Source organism: Pocillopora damicornis, chromosome 1 (assembly GCF_964200805.1).
Source record: "Pocillopora damicornis chromosome 1, jaPocDami1.2, whole genome shotgun sequence".
Classification (NCBI taxonomy): Eukaryota; Metazoa; Cnidaria; class Anthozoa; order Scleractinia; family Pocilloporidae; genus Pocillopora; species Pocillopora damicornis.
The window spans coordinates 5,882,902-5,895,092 of record NC_142670.1 but is presented as its reverse complement, the minus strand read 5'-3'; the positions used below and the strand labels follow the sequence as shown (position 1 = coordinate 5,895,092).

Sequence of the window (12,191 nt, the reverse complement as noted above, 5' to 3'; positions counted from 1 at the left end):
GTCATATATCTTTGAAGAGGCAAGGAAAAAGAAATTACCTTTCACTTTGGGAGATGATGCTTTACTTCATTTATAGAAAGAGTCCTCATCATGGGTACCCTAGGTCGGTGTGGTTCCTCGAGTGTAGAAAATATTGATGAATTTTTTTTCCACGGTTGTAAACTTAACTAAAACAGCTTAACTTACTTAGAACTGAAGAGGGTCGACCGAGGAGAACTTTTTGCGGCTAACGGTTTAAATTTTGGCCATTTTTCTGCTGCGGTTAACTCAAAATAACACAAATTAACACTTTGTAGGAAGGAAAGATTTCTAAGGTTAATTTTTGCTGTAACTAAGGGTTAAAATCTGTCAATGTTTACGCCTAACAGCTAGTTTTTTGACCGATTTAGGGCTAACGGTTAATCCTATGGAGACCCTCGACTGAGAAATATGCAAGATGTGAAATGAAAACGGTTTAAGAGGGTGGCATTTTCAATTCGAATTCGGAATTAGACCTTTTAGGGAAAAACAAGCCGTGGAAAAATCCTGGAGGCGAGGATTAAACTGGGAGATCTAAAAAAACTGCGACAACGTAAATGTTTCAGCAGAACATCTCTACTGACGATAGCATATATTACAATCATTTAAAAAAAAAAAAAAAGATCCATGGGAAGGGGGAAGGATGAGTCGATGGTCCGTTTATCCCCCCGGGTTGGGAGTGTAAACAGCTACGTGGTTTCATGAGTAGCATCTCCGGACGGATTCTCAAGAATCTTAGAGCTACGATTTCAGAAGGTAAAGATAAGAATCTCCCTGAGAAATTGATAGACTTAGGCTTCTTTCTTCTTCTTAAATTTTCTCCTCGTGCTACATAACTCAACTCCGTCTATCCACCCTACAGCGGTTTTTAGTATATACCACAACAGAGCTCTTCGCGTGGGCTGATTGGCTAATTCAGAATTAATAGTCGAACCTGTATTAAGAGGTCGGTTGTAAAATTCCCGAATTTTTTCCTCTTATGCATTGTGACTTTCACCACTTTTTAGCGGTGGTCTCTATTAAGCGATTGTGGTCATCCTTGACTGAGTCCCATCGGCCTGTTCGGGTTGTATGGAACGGTCACTTAGGGCGGAATCACTCGAATAAAACTACGAATTGTCTCTGAAGTAAAATTTATTCCATGTTTGTCTCCTAAAATCAATGTTAGTATTTAGAGTTCAAATATCCTCAACGCATTGCAGATTATCTTTCTTCTCAGGACTGTTTGTATCTAACAAATAATACATAAGAAAATTACGCAAATCATTTCCTTAGTAATTACCAAGAGGTCTGGCCGTTAGAATTCTTATTAATCGTTCTGTTTTTACGCTGCATCATCGTTTTGTTGATGTTATTCGATACATTTTTGAGCCATTTTTTAAAATAAGCTTCACGTGAAAGAGAAATGATAAATTATGGTACAAAATGTTGTTTTCTTGTCTTTTCTTGGTGACCTGTATTAAACGATGATAACACTCTGTTATAACACTCAGTTACGGGCTAAAAACGGTTGCTCGATTGTGCCGTCCTCGTGAATTTGTGAAAGAATTAAATGGTTAGTTATGAGACAAAAAAGACGAGTTCCTTAATGTCATTACCCTCTGGAGTGTACGCTGGTATTTTCGTAAGTTCACGCCGAGATTCCCACGGGACACCTGTCGGGATCTCTCTCGGGATGCCGGTGAGGAGATTTGTACCAGGGAGCCAGCGGGAATTCAACCGGGATCCCCGCGCGGATAAAAACGAGCAAACAAAATTGAATGAAATCCGGTTTCGTCAGTGGTCCCACCAATCCAATCTTTCGCTTCCTCCTCACTTTCCACTTCCGCTAAGTTTTTTTCGAGAAAGATCAGAGGTCTCCACGACGTTGGAGTTCGCTAATTGTATATGAATGCATTCGCAAGTGTGAAAGAAATCGGCCTTCGCCAAAACACTCGTGTGGCTAATGCTCACAGCTGTCTGTCAACTAAGTATTCTTTCTTGCCGCTAGTTCTTTGCTCCTCAGTTCCAAACCCACACCATCCTTCCCAAGTCTTTCCCCTAATCACGGACCTCAATAATTCCCAACATTATTTGGTATCGTACGCCAATTTTTACTTTTCTTACTTTCATAATAGTTAAAGGAAAAAAACAACGACAACAACAAAAACCAAACAAACAAACAAACGAAAAATAAAAACCAAAAAACTTCCGCTTAAAACGCCTAAGCAAACCGCAATATTTATCTATTATTTTTCTCTTTTTTTCCTTCCTATATACTTGGCTTTAAGCCTAACATAAACCGCTTGCTCTTTTTGTATGTATTACTCTCCAATACCTGATATATTATCTTTAAAAAAAAACCCATCAAATTCAAATGTACCAAAGAGGATTAATCAATATTTAGAACCCACTATCGTTTACAGAGAAATAGACTCACAAAAAAACTCATCTTAAATTGCAAATGTTACCATTTGCCTCTCCATGTTTGCCAGATAAAATAATTCCCATTTCCGAAGCCAGCAATAAAAATCCACAATAGCCCTTCTCCATCTACCCATCTCACAGCGGTTTTGAGTATATACCACACAGGTGAATAGTGCTTTTTGCGTGGGCTGTTGGTTTGGTGATTATCGCCTGCGCGTGTATCAACTCGGGAATCGACCTTCCAACTCTAGCTTGAAAAGAAACATTTACACTTATAGTGGTTTTTTAGCATATACCACATTGGTGAATAGAGCTCTTCACGTCGGCTGATTGTCTTATTCGGAATGAATAGTCGAACCTGTATTAAGCGGTTGGCTGTTAAATTCGCGAATTTTTTTTTCCTGTTAAGCTCTGTCACTTTCACCGCTTTTCATCCTTGGTCATCCTTGACTTAGTCCCATCGGCCTGTTCGGGTTGTTACCATTTGCCTCTCCATGTTTGCCAGATAATATAATTCCCATTTCCGAAGCCAGCAATAAAAATCCACAATTTTAAATTGTTTTTCAATAGTACTTTGTGTGCTTCCTTGCTCATTTCTCTACCACAATCTACGTGTTTAATAAAGTTTAGCCCAGAATTTAGAGTAGCTTTCATTAGGGGAGTTACATTTTGACTCAAAAAAATTTAAAATACAAAAAAACAAAAACCACAACTACAACAACAACAACTACAACAACAACAACACCCAGATACAGACTGTATTATACTGTGGTAACAAACGAGGGAGACCTTTACCCCAAGCTATAGCAGATCTCCGGAAAATGGAACCACAAAGAAAGAACAGTGTGCTTCCTTCTGAGTTAGTCTCAAAGTTTTACACTGGAACGTCAAAGTTGACGCTTTCAAAAGTCACAACAGATGCCGTTAAATGGCGGTCTTAGCGGCGGTACTTGATAAAAGATGGGTTGCGTAGGAGAGTCACGGCCAGGAACTAGCGGTTGACAGCCTTTTGAGACATGCGCGGCTGACGGGGCCTGAAAGACAAAAAGAGAGGGACGGCAATATAAGCTGCGTTTGAAAGGTTTGGACGAGATCTGGAGGGACTATGTCGAGTATTTCAAGTTAATTAACCTTCAAAAAATTAGTTCATGACAACAAAGGAATCATAGCAATAGAGAAAATAGGCCAAAAGAGAGAAATTTCTTTCGTACTTTGAGTAAGAAGGGACACAAAATGTCTTTTTTTCCTTCACTATTGTTCTGGAATGGCAACGAAAAGTCATTTAAAACAAATATTACAAAGTTTCAGAGCGTCCTGCCTCGATGCCAAACCTACAATATACAGGCTCTGTCGGAGATCCGGCGACAAAATAGATGCCTTGAAACACGGTACTTGAAAACTAATTTTAACGTTTAGAACGGAATACTTAAGCATTTTAGACTCAAGGTGAAAAAAAGGTTACACACGTAGGGATGTTTCTTTTTCTCCTAATGGAAAGCTTTGAAACTGTTCTATATCACCCAGAATGCAATCACTTTTTTAAAGGTCGGCTTGAAAAGTAACTGTCGGTGAGATACGTCTTAGTTGCTCAAAAAACTGTGCAAACTGGCAAAAAAGAAAGGCTAACTTTCAATATTCCCGCGTGACCACAGAATGGATACGAAATGAATAGTAACCAACCGAACATAGCTCGCATCGTAAGTTTCTTCTCAACGTTACCCATTTTTTATCAAATCTGACTTGGGGAATGGGGTACGTTTTCTGCCTAATTTTCCGGGATTTCACACTAATAACGACGCTTAACAAAAGAAAATTATGTATTTCTTGTCCTCCGTGAAAAGATCATTTCTAGTATTCTGATTGGTTGCTGAGTGCCGGTTGCAAGTGCATATACAGCGCTGTGTTTTGATCTTATCAGGGAAACAAACGTGCCAATTGTCTCTAAGCTACAGTTGCCCATTCGTCTGTCCGCCCATTCGTGCGCACGCTCATCTGTCGGATTATCAATCAAGCAAATCAAAATCCTAGGAATGCATCATCCCAGCCGAGTCGTGATTCTGGAGACAGTTTACTTACACTCTTCCAGGAGCTGATGATCTTTTTGTCTGTCAATAAGCAACTGACAGAACACCAGCATCACGGGTTGTCTGTGGGCAACCAGCACAGTCACAAAACCAAGGTATGCGACAAAAGCTAGAAAGAAAATTAAGAAAGGTTGTCAAGGATCCCATAGGTTATGCTCTAGTTAGCATAATGAGAACTCTATAAATCTCGTGCAACGCTCTCGAACAATTAGACGTGAAGCTATTACGAATCGCTACGAAGCCACTACCTTTTGCTGCGTTCTGGGCAATTTAATATTTGTTGGATCTTGTCACTAAAGAATTTTTGCTCGACCTTCCTTTCGTCACTGAAGTCTTAAAGACATTAATTAATTGGTTAAAAGCTGTCTTAGGAAATAGTTAGCAACTTGGCAGCAGAATAGGTCTGAATGTTTTTTTTCTCACTTCACATAGCCTCTGCCACTTATAAATTGCTTGTACTGGGTGCGTGCTACGTACCTTTGTCCCAAGCCTGGAAACCCTGCACCAGTGATGTTCGATCTATACGAGAGATGAAAATCACTCCTAAAAGCATGCCCTTTATAATTCGCATAGAAGCAGAGAGAAGTCCAGGAATTATGTTGCAGAAGAAGATAAAGTACGACATGATGGAGAATAGCCGCCTTAAAGAGAGAGAAAGAGACCAAAAACAAAGTGTTCACGATACGGGCTGAATATTTTAAGCTAAGTGACCCATAAGCAAGATGTGAATCTAGGAGAATTACTAATTAACCTGGATGCAACCAGTACAACACGCAACAAACCAACAACCACAACTACAGCAACAACAATAACCATCACAGCAACAAAACCCACAACACCCATCACCACCACAACAAAATTAATAACAACAATAAACACCCAAACAACCATAAGAATGTAGATACATGCCAAAAATCTTCCTATTAGAGACGTCTCTGTCGGCGAGTTTTTGCGTCGACGTTCAATTAATCTATCGCAGCTTTGTATTGAACGTTCTCTCGGCGAGGCGTGAGTTGACCACTAAACATACAATAGCATATAACGTATACAATTAACACAATAATAAAATTTGCTGCGCCATTGGTCATCAGCAGCCAAATAGAGCGGAGTCCAGTTCGGTCTGTAGTCGTAACAAAATTTGAGAAAGAAACTAGACATCAGACTGATGTACAACAATACCTGTTATCAATTGTGACAGTGATGTTTGGATAAGTCGAGTCACGAAAGACGAAATGTGTTAGAAACAACCGGAACAACATCAGAAAAATATCTGAGGCCAAAATGGCTCTGTAAAAAAAACATTCCATGAGTACTAGATTGCGTCTTTCGAAAAGCCTTCAAGTCTCACAATAATTATGAAATTATGATTATAATTATGAAACCGGCTTAGCCACGAAATCCTGATCCTGCAAATATGTTACTGTATCTTGTTTTGATGCTTAAACAATCTTTTGAGTTGCATCCTACATGTAGAAGAGTACTTTTCAATTGAGTGTCGAAAGTAATCGATGATTGTTGTGATTTTGCTTAACTTCGCCGTGTGATTGGTCCAGAAAGCTCGCGTCACCTTCTCAACCAATCATATTCAAAACTTGAACGAATCGTGATTTGATCACTTGTGTTTTCCCGCCTTTTACGCAGTACGCCCGCAACGATCACAATAACCATACGGCATATACACCGATGGCATTTCATGAAGTGGAGCAACATCAAAAGAGAACTGACAGCAGACAAGACAAGTCCTGCTTCTATCCCGCCTACACAGAAAATTAAAAAAAAGAAAAAATTATCATCAAAATTTATCATCTAACCAAGTTTATTTACTCATCTGTCGTTCGTAATAGTTTTTCCTGTTTAATTGTCTTATTACCGGCTGTTTGAAGCCCTGAGTTAGGATTGTATATTTTTCTTTTTGGTTGGTGCGTCTACTGGTTTGTTTCCCTCTCTTGTTGGTCTGTTTCAGGAAGGTTTGGGTCGGGTAGGGAACGGGAAGGAGATTTGACTCGCGTCGAAAACAGGAAAGAGGTTTGGGTCGGGTAGAAAACGGGAAGGAGGTTTGTCTCGGGTCGAAAACAGGAAAGAGGTTTGGGTCGGGTAGAAAACGGGAAGGAGGTTTGTCTCGGGTCGAAAACAGGAAAGAGGTTTGGGTCGGGTAGAAAACGGGAAAGAGGTTTGGGTCGGGTAGAGAACGGGAAGGAGGTTTGACTCGCGTCGAAAACAGGAAAGAGGTTTGGGTCGGGTCGAAAACAGGAGTGAGGTTTATGTCGCGTCGAAATTTGGGTCGGGTAGAAAACAAGAGGGAGGTTTGGGTCGGGTTGAAAATAGGAGGGAGGTTGTACCGTTGTACTTATGCCCCCTCATTATAGATATATCCTCTGACGTAATGTGATACAGTGCCCAATCATATCTTGTGATCTATCGAGCAACACGCGGCTTGGGACTGGTTAAGAGACTCCGTTGTAGTTCTGTCTTTAAGCAAAAGTACTCATTCAAGGGGGTCGGGATAAGTGGAAAATTTGACCAGTATTTTCCAGTAACAGCGGATGAACAACTTCTTGCTGATTTCAGGAAAATTTGCTATCTACATGGTCATTGCTAACCAGATCATTGGCCTTTCTCTCACACACATTACTTCCCTGCAGTCTTGCTTTATTTACACTCTTCACTGCTCGACTTGCGACTCCAATGACAACATTTTACCCACAAGCTAAGACAAAAGCTCAATGTGGTGCCATATCATAATTGATTTATTTTCTTTAATAGTTGAAGATCATAGATTATGATTCGTCGACGCAAAATTATATATTTTTTGACGCTTCATCCTGATCTGCTAGAGGTGAGATCGACTGAGAGGTCAAAGTTGTGATTATTTGTCTGCGTCATGAAGTCTTCCTTCAGTCAGAGAAGTTTGGCCTTCAGTTATTTATTTGGAATACTGTGGGTTTTTGCTGTATCGCACTGAGCCCTCCGTTAAAAATGTTGAAGTAGTAGATTGTGATTTTATTGCGGTTCCGCTGATTATAGTTGTTACACCTTGCTGCATATTTTATACTGTCACAGATCTAGAGCGCTCTTTTGTTGTTCCACAGAGCACTTCAAGCTCAGTGATCTGAAAGACAATGATCTTTGAAAACCAAATTCCTCACGTGAAACTTATGAGCACGTACATCACATGAAAGCCAGTACGGCAGCCGTTCACGAATATACACTATCCCCTGAGCCATGCTCGTTTTCTATCCCATCACCTAAACACATCTCTTTTTTAGTACAGTTTCTAAATCACTGAAGGATACATTGCACTTGTGGATGGATTTGTCATAATCTTCCCCGTTTATGACAAATTTACACAAGGATCAAATCGAAAATCGGGGTAAAGATGGCTACGGCAAGTCGGTAGGATATAATCCACTTAAAGGATGAATTTCATAGAATTCACCCCGTTTTTCTAGAGTTCACTGATCAAATGAAAAATCTGGGTAAAGATGGTTACGGTAAGTCCGAAGGATTTCTTCCTCTTAAAGGATCAATTATAACAGAATTTAGCCCTTTTGAAATTGTCAAACTTCGAGCGAGGAAATCTTTACGATCTTCTTACACTTTTGCATTGCTTTTTTCCCCTAGATTATAGCACTCCAGCTACCTGTGGGCTGGAAACTTTAAATCTGTATCGAAAGTAATACATAAAATGCACTTATGTATGTAGGTATGTATGAGAAAAGAAATCGAGCACAAAAACAGTAATGAGCGTGATAAACTAATGACCACGGTGACGATGACCATGGAGCGTGATTCACTCCGTAAGCAATTCGCACAGTCAGTCGGTCAATCAGTCATTCTGCCATCACAGTATTACCAACAGCGAAAGCAAATGTACAATAGTATAATAAAATTATCTAACTCACCTGAAAGATCGTTAAAGCGCCAACCAATGAATTGCATCGAAAATTTGAGATCTAAAAGTGAAATTCAGGCAAAGTTAAAACAAATTTTAAGAACAAACGACTGGGTGTCATTTAAATCATCTCCTTATTCAAATGGTTCCTGATCGTTGCTCAAAGACATGGCGCGGCAAAACATCTTTACATTTCCGTTGTTTGTAGAAACGACGAGGCAGCCTTGAAAACCAGTTTAATCCAACCATATTCCCCCTGTTTGAAGCAACACAAAAAGAAATTATACCACCGATCCTGAGTAATGAGAAAATCATGATCATCTGAATGAGCTTACGCAACGACGAAAGAAATATGTCACTGTGACATTTGGACATCTGGCTTAAATTATTCATCACCGATGTATGCATCAATCCCACGTTTATGTTATCGTTGGTGATCAATGGCAGCTCTTTTCTTTACGTACACGTTCTTTTCAACCAAACATGACAGCGTTACACGTAGGCCAAAGGAATCAAGACTGATTGGAGCGCTTTCCAGACCAATCATAAAGAGTAATGAGTGAATTGAAAGATTCAAGTATAAATGTAAAAGCGTTTAGTTAAAAATTCTGCAGTCTGATTGGCTTTGTTAATCCTTCACTATTTAGCAATATTTGAGCAACAGACCGAACTTTCTACCAGTGTACCGGCATAGTAACCTGTTTGAGTTGTTGGGAGAACACGACAAAAGTTTGTGAATCACTCACCTCAGGCTCTTTATTAACAAATTTTTCCCGCTTTCTTTTAACATCCCAAGTGGGTTTTCACGCTGGTAAACCTTTAAAAATTGTGGTCTGTTGCTTTTACAGTATAACTTAGAACAAAGCAGATGGCTTAACCAGTACAATAAACGGTAGGGTTTTAACTAATCAGGGCGTAGTATCTAAGTTATTCTACAAGGCGTAGCAGTTACGAGTGCGATGTCTGAATCAATCATAACGCAGAGAAAATCACAAGCAACAAATCTTATCGGTTAAGAATAAACCAACAAATCATAGAAAACTTAGTAACAAGATAAGCTGGTGTTTTTATCCTCTTTGTTTACAACCGTATAGTGTCAGGCTAATCCCTTAAAAAAAACTAACTCTCTATCATGACGCTGATAGATGTATTCTGTACCCGGTCACTTCTCCGACATGTCAGCTCGCCAATACCATTGGTCAACTCGTCAACAGTGACATATTTGATCCGACACTGATATTCAATACTAATTAGTGATATACAGTGCGTAACGTGAATAACCTATGTACAGATTATAAAATAAAGGGACATGTCTTGCGGTTAAGTTATTAATGCTCGGCTGATTTCTACTGAGAGAATACTGTTATTTTCCTGAAAATTCTGTGCTTGATTTTCGATTCAGGCTTTGCCCTCATAAGCTGTCAGGTGATAGAGATCTCGTGCGAATAATCTTACCGTGGGAAAAACCCATTTTACAACAATTTATCTGAAAAAATTTTTATGTAGTATATTGTCAGGGTTTGGTATCCAACCCTGCTAGATTATTAATTTTAACCGCTTACGAAATTGATCCTGGATGCAGGACTTCCGTCGTGTGAGCGATCTTCGTTTCTCTGGCCAAACGCGTACCGCGGACTTCGTCGCCACCCTGGAAAAGAAAAGCTGATGATATTTTGTCAGCAGTAAAAGCTTCCACACAAACTTTAACCACAGTTACCCTTATCTGAGGATGGTTCCAGACAATTTATGAAGTACAGAGAGGGAGCAAGCAGTAACTCCTCCCAATCTCCATCCTTGGACAGCTTTTTATAGCCAGCGTACAAAACTGTGAGACGATTATCACGAAAATCGCGAGTGATCGACGAAATATCGCGCCATAAAAACACTTATCTTGTAAATGTCGAAAGTAACCATTATCGCTTTGTTTATGCTTTACTTCGCTCTTTGACTGGTCCAGAAAAATTGCACTATTCTTTCAACCAATCAGATTCAAAGCTAAAACCAATCCCGCGTTTCAGAATGTTTGGTTTTTTTTTTACTTGGACTTGTCGTATGGCTCTGAAAGGTAGAAGCTGTTGTTAAGACAATGACGATATAGTATTGAACCATTCAAACGAGTTTTTCTCTGGGCGATACATCTTTTCAACTCATTGATATACATTATCGTTATGTACCCTGTTTCCTTTTTCAGATCTCTAGGAACGTTTCAATTTCTTTCGCATACTTTGCGAGAGAGTGGTGGTTTCTTATATTATCCTTTAAGGCGGAAATTGGCGCACGGCTAGCCAGAATTGATCCCCTTGCACATGCCGGATGTTGAACTGCTGTGTGTCGTGTTCCCCACAAATGACTTACCCTTCTCTCAGATGGGAACCACTTCTTTCTCACTTCACGGTAAAGCAGGATACCGAACCTCATCTAAATGAATGCAAGGCAAAGGTTGATTGGAACTGACCCCAGATATGTCAGGTAAAATAATTCCTTCTGTTACTCTCCCTTAGTAGAAAAAAAAAAAGTAATCAAAGAATGAATGAATAAATAAATAAATAAATAAATAGAATAAAAGAGTAAAAATATACATGTGAATAAATAACTAAATGGGGGCCGGTCATTATTCATCACCTGGGGGAGGGGGGTAGGGGCAGGAGGATTTTGGTTCATTATGATCAATTGGACCTGATCACCCCCATAAGACTCTGTAATATCATTACAACCCCCACCCCACCACACCCCGCACACACACACATACACGCATACGCACACCCACCCCCACTCACACTTAAAAATAAAACAATTTGCTTTTTTTATGTTCCAAACAACATACATACACTCATTGACCTCGGTGAACACGCCTTGTAACTTGTGGCAAGGGAAAATTCTGTTGGCTAGATTATCCTAATCGTAGCGCGCTCGACAAAAGTAGTGAAACATACAATTTCGATCGCTGTTTTTCCAGCTGCAGGCGATGCAAAAAGGGACAATTCTAGAATGATTAATTTTTCTTTAACATGTGTCCCGGAAATTTCGTGGGTTTTATGTTCAACTAACACGCGCTTAAAAGTTCATTCATCGCTCACACGTACAAATCAGAGGAGCTGAGTATACTCTGCGAACTATATTTCTACTTTTAAGAGGCAAGAAAAATTATCATGACACAAGTGCAAGACTCTAATGTCAAGTATTTAATGTCAGCACATCACATACTTTATGGTTGGAATGTTATCTTACCTCCGGGCGTCTCGCAAATGTAGGCATTTCTTGTAGGCGTAGAGATAACATGAAAGAGGCCTCTTAGATATTTCCGCCCATTTGTCGTTACTATTTGGCTGAAAATATCGCCATTTCGAAATATTTAGTTGTTCTCCACTCACCCAAGTCCAAACCCCGCCTTTCTTCTCTAAACCAATGTGCCACGCACTAGTATTCCAAGTACCACCTTTTTGAATCTCTTAATTGATAAACTGCCATTCTTCTTCAGTTTCGATGGAGACTAAGTAGCCTCCCTGACTGGAGCATACATTCCTGTTGTGAACCCAAACTCTTTCCCATGTTGAAAAGATGTAAGAGGAGTTTTTGAAACAGGTTGCTTGGCATTCTATGAGAAGCAAATAAATAAATAAATGAAAAATTTTCTACTGACGATAACGATAATGCTGACACGAATATAGAAGCAATCCTCGATCCTCGATCCTCGATCCTCGATCCTCGATCCTCAAACAAACGATGGACATCAAAAACCCTCTACCTCACTGAAGCAAAAATTACAATTAGGCTTCGTTTTACCAGTGGAA

At 39.7% G+C, this 12,191-nt stretch overlaps 1 protein-coding gene and 1 pseudogene across 2 annotated transcripts; both read right to left on the bottom strand.

The window, feature by feature from the left end:
* Positions 1–2,980: 2,980 nt before the first annotated feature.
* LOC149051578 (stimulated by retinoic acid gene 6 protein-like) lies at positions 2,981–5,770 on the bottom strand (annotated as a pseudogene).
* A 261-nt stretch (positions 5,771–6,031) lies between these two features.
* On the bottom strand, positions 6,032–11,155 carry LOC149051577 (uncharacterized). 2 transcript variants are annotated; one of them, XM_089185763.1, is made up of 5 exons: positions 10,756–11,155; positions 9,963–10,048; positions 8,592–8,656; positions 8,411–8,461; positions 6,032–6,265 (listed from the first exon to the last, which is right to left on the bottom strand). In XM_089185763.1, the coding sequence occupies exons 1-5, from the start codon at positions 10,816–10,818 to the stop codon at positions 6,072–6,074; spliced, it is 459 nt and encodes a 152-aa protein (XP_089041889.1). In that variant the 5' UTR covers positions 10,819–11,155; the 3' UTR covers positions 6,032–6,071. The 2 variants fall into 2 exon arrangements, with proteins under 2 accessions (XP_089041889.1, XP_089041882.1); XM_089185756.1 differs by lacking the exons at positions 9,963–10,048; positions 10,756–11,155 and having other exon boundaries at positions 8,592–9,052.
* Positions 11,156–12,191: the final 1,036 nt, after the last annotated feature.